General features: G+C 47.2%; 1 protein-coding gene across 1 annotated transcript; it reads right to left on the bottom strand.

The window, feature by feature from the left end:
* Window positions 1–1,930: 1,930 nt before the first annotated feature.
* Window positions 1,931–11,452, bottom strand: NSL1 (NSL1 component of MIS12 kinetochore complex). The gene is made up of 7 exons (XM_075267072.1): window positions 11,037–11,452; window positions 9,714–10,217; window positions 7,049–7,124; window positions 6,331–6,461; window positions 5,407–5,461; window positions 4,404–4,471; window positions 1,931–3,154 (listed from the first exon to the last, which is right to left on the bottom strand). The coding sequence occupies exons 1-7, from the start codon at window positions 11,436–11,438 to the stop codon at window positions 2,873–2,875; spliced, it is 1,518 nt and encodes a 505-aa protein (XP_075123173.1). The 5' UTR covers window positions 11,439–11,452; the 3' UTR covers window positions 1,931–2,872.
* Window positions 11,453–11,695: the final 243 nt, after the last annotated feature.

Genomic DNA, 11,695 nt, shown 5'->3' on the forward strand with positions numbered 1-11,695 from the left:
ATATAGAAGGATGATCATTATTTAACCCCTACATGGGGGGGGCTTAACCTAAAGAAGTTTCCGATTTCGCACTAATGAGGATTTCTTCTAAGGGTGGGCCATGTATAAGGATACGGCACACTCAGCCACATGCTGTATACAGTGTACAGAGTCATATACTGTACTGTAGTGGTAGCGCCCGGGAACTGCAGCTCTACTCTCCAGTCACTTGAATGGAAGCAGATCTCATTCCACCCATATACCTTCCGAAAGGGCCCGGGGGTCCGACCCTACCTGATATCACAGGGTATTTGCCCCACTAAGAGGTTTGCACTAAATTAATCCATTACTTATCTTCCCCCCTCCCCCCAATCTACAAAATCAGTAGGATGTGTAGGGTCACATAGCCTGCTGGAGTCCACGGGGCCCCACATTTACTACCCAGAGACCCCATGGCATTGGCTCCTTCCCTTGGCTATAGATAACCCCGTGTTTGTAGGTTTGGTGCTTTACACTCGCACGCTATTCACAGGCCTGAAGTGAGGAACGTCGCACTTGTGGTCGGAGAATTTTTAGACTGGATGTTGGTTAAGACCACAGAAAACAACTTCCTGCGCCCTGGCAGAGACACGGCAGACGTCGCCTTTATTTACATCTCATAGAGTAGTAGTTGTAGTGATGCACGGAGGCCCAAGTAGTCTAGGGGAATTCCCCCGCCGCGCTGTCGTGCAGACCTCTGATGTCACCAGCTCTGGGTGACAATGTCACCGAGGGAGTCTATAGAGCAGGGCTGAATACTGACGCGACAGAGCAAGCATAGGCACATTATGTGCTGGAGGAGGTGTGCGCGGATCTATCGCAAGTCCTTCCTTCCAACTGCGACCAGGCTGTATAATCTACATCAGACCAAGCGAAGACACTCCGCACAGAGAACTAATGATTATGACGATGACCATGAGGTCTTCCTTCTTCTGTTCCTTAGCTGCCATGGACTCCTAGTAAATCTTCTCTTCTCAGCATATGTGTATCTATGTCTGTAATATATTACTGTGTATTATCCTGTATCTGTATTACTAGGCTGCTGTAACATGCTGAAATTTCCCCACTGTGGGACTATTAAAGATTATCTTAAGGTGCTTCTTCTTGAGACAACCCAGCAAGGTACAGTCAGTGTAAGGTATTTAATAAATACATTTGTACCCAATGCTACAGGAATATTACAAGTAGACGCCCCTTTGATAGGTAGGACTGGGCACCAAACTGCGCCTATTTATTTATTTTTTTTTAGATGTAGTTGCAACATTTTCATGCAGCTACCACTAGGTGGAGCTCACTGCAGAGCAGATGATTCGATATGCACTGAGCTCCCCCTAGTGTTGGTTGCAAGTACTGTATATAGTTTTATCATTTAAAGGGATCCTATCATTGGATACCACTTTTTTCTCCCTAACACATAAAATAGCCTTAAGAAAGGCTATTCCTCTCCTACCTCTCCGCGCCGCCGTTCGGTTGAAATCTGGGTTTTCTTCGGTATGCAAATGAGTTCTCTCACAGCACTGAGGGCGGTCCCTAGGGCTCAAGCAGCACTGGAGGCGTCCCCACTGCTGCAAGAGAAATCTCCAGCGCTGCCTCCATCTTCTTCTGGAACGCACTCTTCCTGTGTTTCAATCTTCTAGGCCTCGGGCAGAGCCGACTGCGCATGTCCAGGCCACAAGAAAATGGCCGCTTACACCAGCTTTCTGTGTAGGCGGCCATTTTTTTTGTGAAGTGTATTGCCAGGGCTAGTGACAAAAAGTCTATGAAATCCCATAAAGACAAGTGAAGGAGGGAGAAGAGGACACCGACTTGTAGTCCTAACTTTAATATAAAGGACATATAAGAAAAATGCAATATTACAAACTGGCGATTAAAACCAAAAAAAGCGTATTTACAAATATACAGCGTGCGAAGAACTATACAACAACGAGGACTAGAATGTAGTCGTACGGATGTGCAATATAACGGATCCAGACAAACCCTGGATTCTTCCAATTATAACCCAATTAGCAGGCCTGCTGACATTTGTAGTTCCCCAACAGATGGCTACTCCCGGGATACACAAGCAAGCTTTGAATAAAAGGCATCGGCCAGAGACCATCAGGCTAACCAGTCACCTTTGTGAAAGGGATTGTACAGGATTCAAAAAAAACAAGAAACAGCGCCGCAAAGTCTAAAGGTTGTGTCTGGTATTACAGCTCGGCTTCATTAAAGTGAATAGGGGGAGCCGCAATACTGAGGACAGGTGTGGAGCTGGGTTACAGAGAAAGTAGCCAAATCTGTCGAGTACTAGAACAACTATTGCACATAAAATGAAAGAAACTCTTCTTCTATGACTGTAAGGCCAGGGCCAATTCATCACAGTCACATAAGGTGGTCCAATGAGAATACAGGGGCATTCTGGGAGTTATATACAGAAGACCTAGATGGACTGGGGGTGGTCTGACACCTGGGACCTGAAGAGACCGTAGCATTCGAGCGAGTCCTGCGTCCTCTTCACATAGCATGGTGGCTTTGGTTGAGGCGGAGTTGCAAAAGCATTGACTTGAATGGGACTGGGCTGCTTTTGTACTATGTGACCAATGAAAGTGACTGGGATGAAGCCATAGAGAGCCATGACGCTTCCTGGGTGTCGGACCCCCAACAATCCCATATTGATGACCTATCCTAAGGATACGCCATCAATATCTAAGTGTCAGAAAATCTCTAAGATCCTGATCTTCTCCTTTTTAGAGTATGGTTCTGCGTTGACCACTCTTAGCCCGGCAGACTAGTTTAGCATACAGAATAAAAATAAATTACAGATTATGAAATACATTGATATACTGGACTGTCAGTAATGTGGCCCAGACGCCCTTCATCCTTCAAGACTGATCTTCCTCTTTGACCGCAGAGGATATAGGTTACTGTGGGCGGAAGGATTCTGTCGTCGCCTCGTGTTCCGCTCCGGTGCGATGTTGACTGCCAGCTCATTCTCACTCGGGGTGGTCTCTAACTCTTTGGGTACAGTCTTTACCATGTCTTGTAATACGACTTGACTTGAAAAGATATCTTGCCTTATGCGAGATCCCTGTAACGCGGGCTGAAGACTGAGAACTTGGGAAAATCCTTCCGCCTTTTCCAGCTGAGCTGGGAGTGCCTGGGAAACGAAAAGCGACACGATGTGAGTGAAGACGGATAGAATGTTACCGAAATGAGCATAAAAAATCATATAAACCCTTCAAATACACATCTACTGTATGGAAAGGCCTAATCGCAGAGTCAACATTTTTCATAGCGCCATCTGGTGGCCGGAATCTTACCGATGCAGAATGCTGGCCATTAAGGGGTATCACGTTTTCAGCAAATGAAGGATATACGTTGTATAATAAAAAGTTACAATAGTTACTGATGCTACATTTCATGCCAGTTGTCATGGCAGATTCAGATACTAGATTGTAGCAGTACAACTTAAAGGGATTCTACCATTAAAACCCTTTTTTTTGTGGATAAGACGTCGGAATAGCCTTTAGAAAGGATATTCGTCTCTTACCTTTAGATGTGATCTCCACCGCGCCGTTCCTTAGAAATACTGGTTTTTACCGGTATGCAAATTAGTTCTCTCGCAGCAATGGGGGCGTCCCCATTGCTGCTCGAGAACACAATCCTGTGACGCCTCTATCTTCTGCTGGATCCTCCCCTTCTTTCGTCGTCTTTCTTCTGCGTCTTCCTTCGCCGCCTGCGCAGTTGGCTCTGCCAGTGAGACACTAATAGAGCCGACTACGCATGCCGGCCAGCGGCCATAATTCCGAGGCCGCAATGCACAGTACGTTCCTCGAAGTCTTCGCCGAACAGAGCATACTGCGCATGCTCAGTAAGATCTGTACGGCCCTCCGATGCGCGAGTGAAGTCATCCAGGCTTCGGAGGGTCTGTACAGACAGGTAAGTATCAGCAGTTCAGCGAAGACTTCGAGGAATGTACCGCGCATGCGCACAATTGAGGCCTCTGAACTATGGCCGCCGGCCGGCATGCACAGTTGGCTCTACTAGTGTCTCACTGGCAGAGCCAACTGCGCAGGCGTTGGAGGTGACACCGAAGAAAGACGCTGAAAGCAGGGGAGGATCCAGCAGAAAATAGAGGCGACGCTGGAGCATGTTTTCGAGCAACAGTGGGGACGCCCCCATCGCATTTCCAGCGTTGCAACCCGCCCCCATCGCTGTGAGAGAACTAATTTGCATACCGGTAAAAACCGGTATTTCTAAGCAACTGCGCGGCGGAGATCACATCTAATGGTAAGAGACAAATAACCTTTCTAAAGGCTATTCTGACGTCTTATCCACAAAAAAAAGGGTTTTAATGGTAGAATTACTACATCACCCGTCTTCTTCACACAGCCAAACTTTCTTACCTTCATGGTTTCTTTAATCTGCTGAGAGATGGAGGCCGTGCTGGCAGCTTGTTCAACCATTCGGGACTCTAAGAAGAAGTAGAAATATTGGATAAATTGTTCTATATATGAAGGACTAAATAAGAAAAATAAACCGTCACATACTCTGCATTATTGTTAAACATTGGTCTTTGCAGTTTCCCATTATATAAATGGAAAGAAACAACGAGGATTCCCAATGTGGTGGCTGAGCAGAGCCCCTGCAGCTCAGCTCTCTCTCTAATGATAGGTATAAAGGGCTGACCTGCAGTAACCCAGCCCGGCCACTAGGCAGACAGGGGCAGACAGCTGTCAGGTCCCACCAATCTGATAGTAATGATCTATACTAAGAATAGGTCATCGCTATTGTTAACCCCTTCAATGTTCAGGAAGAACAACAGGACTCTGGTACCATAGGAAGAATATGCAAATCTGATGTAAACAGGAAGTGCCTCAGTCATGCAGACCAATAGGGGGCGCTCCCTTTAACATCATGCCCGACCTTACCAGAGGCCTTTGTTGCAAACGATGTCGGATTTTACCAAGTCAGTCTCTCGACCGAAGACAGCTGTTTTGATCTGATTGGATCTCATCAGCCCGGCGCAGGGAAGACTAACTTGGCAGAGGTGAGAGGCTTCTAGAAAGGGTTAAGGGGATATCGTCACTCCTTAGGGAGAGACCACCATATAGGTGTGTGGAGACTTATTAAGCCATAGACGCTCCACTGTGAAGAGGACCATGGGAAGAATATGAAAATCTGTCTTCCATGATGGACAACCCCTCAGTCACGCAGCCCAATAGAGGGCGCTCTATAAAAATAAATCAACCTTACAAATGGTCTGGATTAATATTTGCTGCTGCTTTGTGTCTTGACAGACCTATGGGTGTCCATGGTGACAAACACCCTTGTGTAGTCTGACCCTGTAGCCGTATATATTACCTCCCATCTACGGTCTGTAGGATCGGCTATTGCCTTCACACTCACCACATCTTGAGTCCAGCCTGAGCTCCTTTGGCTTCACCACCGGTTTGTAAAGATCCTGGAAATCAGAAGGACAAATACAAGAGGGATAAGTGGGGCGAAGATTAACAAATGCACATAATTGTCACTAATTGTCACCGTAATTAAAGGGAGTGTTCATGATTTCTTTGTTTATGTCCTATCCTTCGTAAAGTCAAGAGGTAGGCTTTTTTTTTTGTATCACATGCCGACTGAAATTGGAAAATCAAAGATGAATTTAATCGGAGTGAAATAATGGTCAAACCCTACAATAAAGTCACATACCACAAACCACAACATGGGGGCGCTGTCATACTGCGCTCCCAGCTATCTGCCTGGATACACCTGTACTTTTCTATTAGAAGCAATGCAAGTACATGTGCAGCCAGGAATCAGTAGTAAATGCTTGTGACTGGGAGCAGAGCAAGAGAACACCTGTAGGGGGCGACACCTTATGTACCTGTGCGGATATGGCTGCATCCACTCCCTGGCTGCCGGTATTTTTCTGTAAGCAAAATACTGATGAATTTCTGCAGCATTTAAGTCCTGGCTGTGCAGTGACAACAAAACCACAGCCATAGAGGTGTCACACAGTGAAAGCGGCAGCGGCGGCCGGGGACTGGAGGAGACTAGAGCTGCACCTGGGGTCATTGTATGTCACCACCCTAAAAGAAGCGCCCTTAGGCCTCCTGCACATAAACTGGTTTTCACTGACCCATACGTTACAAATGAATTGACAGATTTAAATGCAGACAGGTAAAGGACCGGAGCCGTATTTTTCGGCTCTTCAATTCGGCCCGGACACACAGATGCAAAAATGACAGCTGTGGGTATGTGCCCATTGATATATAGGGGTCCCATACACACAATATGGGGCGCAAGGACGACACAGTATATCTGCCCACCTACCAGCATTTCCCGCTCCACTTTCAGCCCTTTTACAAAGTGACCCAGTATCTTTCTAGGGTGGCGTTTCCGCTTCATTGCAGTCTCTACGATGGCGTCGTCCAGCTGGTCTTCGAGAATTTTAATATCCGGTTCTGTATGGAATGAAATTGAGATTACTGAGCGTGTCCGAAGTGATGGACGGTTGTCGGGATTCTGAAGTGAGAAATGCAAACAGCGCAGATTTCTTCGTATTATTTCTATAAATCCATCGCCACCGACACGTAAAAAGTGACACAGATTAACGTTTCTGCTCCTATTAAAGGCACCGCTATATGTCTGAGGACTCCCTTTAAAATGACCCGTCACCTCTCCTGACATGTCTATCGAGCCACATCATTACAATCTCTATTATCTAAAAAAATTTCTTCTTTCCTCGAACTCTGAACCTTGCCGTTCCTCTGTTATTCCTCCTGTAAATATAGAAATACATTGACTTACCAGCCGGGCCTGTGTCCCCACCGAGACGCTGACAAGCAATGACAGGACACACAGCCATGGGAGCGCCCAGCGGTCAACTTATCCATAAGTTTCCAGGAGGAACAACAGAGGAACAGCACAATTCACACTTAAAAGACGTTCCAGAATTCTTATACTATAGGCAATGCAGGCATCTAATAACACAGACAGGGCAGGAGCAGTGACAGGGCCGACTTATTGAGGGGCTACTACATCCTCTTACCAGCTGCTGTGTCTGGAGCTTCGTGCCACGACTGCCCATTGATACTGACGTTGTCTTGAAAAGTTGTTTCAAAGTTCTAAAATGAAACAAATCCGTCAATTCTTTGTGTTCTAAATGTCACAACATATTAATAACATGGAAAATAAATGAAAGATAAGGCTGGTAAATACACTGGTAATGTTAACCAGACAATGCCAAGGCCTCAAGGAGAACCTTTCACCACCTCCACCAATTCCAGGTCTTATCTATAAATAGGCGCACAGTTGGACTTCTCTCTCTAGTCCCCACCGTTCCTGAGCAAACACAGTTAGTGCTCCTGCATTAGGTGCTATTTAAAGGGGTATTCCCATAACTCTTGTTCTGCAGCCTGCAGGGCTTTGTGCTCTCTTCACTTTCTGGATTTCTCAGCACATTGGTGGGCGAGGATTCACTTGCTCTGCTATGCTTGCAGTCAGTAATGAGGGATTGTAAATGCATTACCACAGTATGAAGCTGATGTAGAAGCTGATGTAGCAGAGCTGGATTTGAGTCAGCTTGCATTACATACAGAGGTAATGGACTCCTTATCTCAGCCCTTATCAACCAAATTCAATTAAACCTGCTGATACGTGGAAGAGCTGAAGATAGACAGCACAGTAATCCCAGAGCTCTCACCTCCCCCCTCCCCTATATGAGGAGCTCCATGTGTGCCATGTAACATACCATTGCAAAACTGACTTCACTGAACATAGCCTCCCTGTTGCAGAGATATCGGTGCTGTTGCTTTTGGCTACTGAGATCACTGCAGTGTCAGAGCGGCCGGCCGTACAGCTCAGTGAGGAGTGCCCCCCTTTACAGGACAAATTATGGAAGTTTACCATTAAGAGCGCTGTTCCTCACCACCCATCGATGACACTGAGCTGTAAGGATAAGCTCACACGGAGATTTTTGGTCAGGGTTTTGAGGCCGTACTCACCTCAAAATCCTGGCCAAAAAGGTGGCTCCTATTGAAATCAATGGGAGCCGCTCAGTTCTTTTTTTCCAGGAACCGTTTCTTCCGGCTCCCGGAAAAAAGAAGAGACATTGCTCATTCTTCAGGCAGAGTTGCCTTGCTACCCGGTTTTTGGTCCAGAACCTGAGGCAGCCTCCGCCTCCGGTTTCGGACCAAAAAACTGCGTCTGAACCTACCCTAAGTAACGCGACCTCTGACAGTGCAAGGTTATGGATGAGTACAGTCTAGGAGGGGTCGTCCTTCCGACAGTGAGGAGAGATCAGTGCCGAAATTAACAACACTGATATCTTCAGCACGAGGGCACATACCAGGAGAGACGACAGTGTGCTGAATTCAGTATATAATATCACACAATAATGAGGACATGACTGGTACTCCTTAAAGGGGCTCTCCAGTCTTAAAAGGGCTATTAAGGATATATATATATATATATATATATATATATATATATATATATATATATATGAGGCTGGGGAAGAAGAAAAAAAAATCCAAGACAGCGGAGCAGCAGGGAGAGGTCAGCATGGGTTTTCTTTAAGTTTTTTTTTTCCTTTTCACCTTCCCCGGCCTTATATGGAAAGACAACAGGCCACGAACGTGAAGTCACATGGCCTATGAAGCATCACGTCAATCATCTGATCCACAGAGGTGCTGAGTGTCAGAGCCCCAAAGATCTTCAACTGATGACCTACAGTATTTTTCGGACTATAAGACGCACTTTTTTCCACTCAAATCTGGGAGGAAAATGAGGGTGCGTCTTATAGTCCGAATGTGGCATCCCGGCAATAGAACGGCAGATGCAGGGAAGGGAGTTTTAGACGCTGGCACAGGTGCCGGGGCCTGCAGCGACAGGAGCGTGGCAATGCTGCAGGCCCTGGCACCTGTGCCGGCATCTAAAACCCCCTTCCCGGTATCCGCCTTTCTATTGCCGGGATGCCGGGTCTATAAGAATAATAGCGGCCGCTCTGCTGCAGAGTGGTCGCCATAGCAACCGGTCTCCGCTATACGCAGAGGTCCAAAGCTATTGCCCGCAATTAGAATGCATCCTAATTGTGGGCATTAAAACTTAAGCCCCCTTCCCCCCAAGGTGTAGAATACCCCCCGGAGCCGGTCCCTACTGGCCCCATACCTTTAAAGTTGCAGGGCGGCTCCTGCGCGGCGAGGTCGCAGGAGCCGACCTGTTCTGGTGACAGCCAGGAGCCGAATGAAGGTTCCCAGGCCTGTCACTGCTATATTACTATTGTGGTTGGTCTATGACCCTCCGCAATAGTAATGTAGAGAATGTCCCATAGACGGCAATACACTTCTATTGCAGTCTATGGGACTTGCAATCAAATGACTGCAGGTTCAAGTCCCCCTAGGGGGAAGGGGCAATAAAATAGTGAAAAAAAAAAAGCTTTAAAAAAATAAAACTTCTAAATCACCTCCTTTCCCTAGAATATACCGTATTTTTCGGACTATAAGACGCACTGGACTATAAGACGCAGGGGTAGGGAACCGTCGGCTCTCCAGCTGCTGTGAAACTACAACTCCCAGCATGCTCCATTCACTTCAATGGGAGTTCCATGAACAGCAGAGTAAGTATGCATGCTGGGAGTTGTAGTTTTGCAGCAGCTGGAGATCCAAGGTTCCCTACCCCTGGCTTAGGGTGAAAGGCTAATGTATTCTTCTTACCCAGGTGAAGTTTTTCTGCTGCAGCTGCCTCTGCTCTGGATTCAGGTAGTTCTGACTTTCCATAATCTCTTTGCTGAATTCAGCACACATCCCCAGCACCTCCTGTAACAGCTGCTTGGAGGTGCAGTGCACCCTGCTGTCTGTCGGGGGAGCGGAACTGGAAGCAGCATCTGAGGGTCCCTGGGCTGCACTCCTTACAGGACTCTTGGCATCACATACACGGCGTCTGGAGGGACTCGATACATCCTTCTCATTGTCCCTTGTGGTGCTATGTCTGGAGGAGGCAGCGTTCTCACTGCTGTGCACACCCGAGGCCCCGGACTCTTCTGCATCACTTCTCGTCCTCCCATCACAGGGCTTGGCTTTCTCCATGTTTTTCGTTCTGTTTGTGCTGGAGGACGCTCTAACTTCACGGGCGACGTTGTCAATCTTCTGAATACTTTCTTGACCTTTGCTCCTCTGGGAGCCCCGCGCTTCTCCTGCACCATTTCTTTCTTCAGTAACCTGTCATGAGAGCAAGAAATTTAAACAATAATAAAAAATAATGAAATAAAAAAATAAAATAAAAATGCCTTTTTAACCCTTTAACGACCCGTTATCTTTTAGCCATTTTGTTTACGGGGCAAATAAACTTTTGTTTGCTGGGCTGAACTATCCATAATGTATTTTATTTACACAGCGCCAACATATTCTGCAGCACTTTACAGATGGTAGGGCTCAACTACAGACAAGAAGAGACAGAGACGTCCCAAATATTGAAATCCTGGCATAAAACCCTTTATAGGGTCCAGCGCTGGTACCTCCAATAATCAGAAAGGGGTCCAGAGTCCCTTGTACATCGGCTATGCAGTGAGGAGGGAGCGGCTGATCGATTCAATGACTATGGGGCACTTGTCCGTTTCTACCACCCCCACACTGGGTGCACTGGTTGATGGCCGCTCCAGTCACTCTCCTCCCCTGGGGTTGTGCAGTGACAAGGAATGGCTATTTTGGGATCAGGGGGCTCCCACCTTTATCACCATTCCTGTGGACAGGGAACAACGTGTAATTAACAGACCCTATTAATAAATATGGGAGATAGATCTTACAACTCTTCATTGTTTCTTTCCTCTGTTACACCTCCTGGAAATAAGCGGAGAGTCGGGCGATCCTGTTCCTCTTCTCATGCACTCCGCCACTATCCACGTATAACAGAGAAATACTTTGCTGACAAGGCCAGATCTCAATGAACGGATTCATTTCCAGGAGGAATAACAGAGGAATCCCTGACACATTTGGTAATGTCGTTCAAAGGGACGGCATTGTACTGTACTTTATACACACCATAGAAGGGGTTAATCCGCCGCTGTTCTTCGGTTCCGGCCGGCTCGGTTTGCCGCCATCTTGGGGACCCTCTCGACTTCTTCTTGTCCTTACAGAAGGGGCGGCAGAGTTTTGTGTAGTGTCCTCAGTAGCGCCTCCTGTCAGCTCTGCCTTACCTCCCCCTTTGCTGTTATGACCGGGCTCCTCTGCTTTCTGCCCCTTGGACCTCCTCTGGGGTCTGTTCACAGAATTGCTCCCCCCAGACTCCACATCGTTCCGTTTCCCCCCGGACAGCCGAGTTCTGGGGCCCGATGTCCGGCTGGGGGCCCTCTCGAGGCTCCGGGTATCCGGGGTTACATTGTCGCCGCTCTTTCTCTGCAACCGTAAACTTCTCCGTTTCGGGCTGTCAACATTTGCCGCCATTTTCAAAATTCCGGAAGCCGGCGCCGGAAGTGTCCCCCCGGCAAACCTCTCCCGATGGAAACCGGACAATAGTTCCGCCCACAAAATCCGTCTGGAGACTGTCTATAATTATAATGACAGTGTGTGTTACCTTAATAAACGTCATTATGAGCCTTGTCTTACATACTCCATGTTATTTTGTGACTGTATTTCATACTCTGACTGAAAACCGGAAGTGACGGCGCCATCTTGGTCCTCCAAAGTGACCCTGAGACGTT

Source organism: Leptodactylus fuscus, chromosome 3 (assembly GCF_031893055.1).
Source record: "Leptodactylus fuscus isolate aLepFus1 chromosome 3, aLepFus1.hap2, whole genome shotgun sequence".
Taxonomy (NCBI): Eukaryota; Metazoa; Chordata; class Amphibia; order Anura; family Leptodactylidae; genus Leptodactylus; species Leptodactylus fuscus.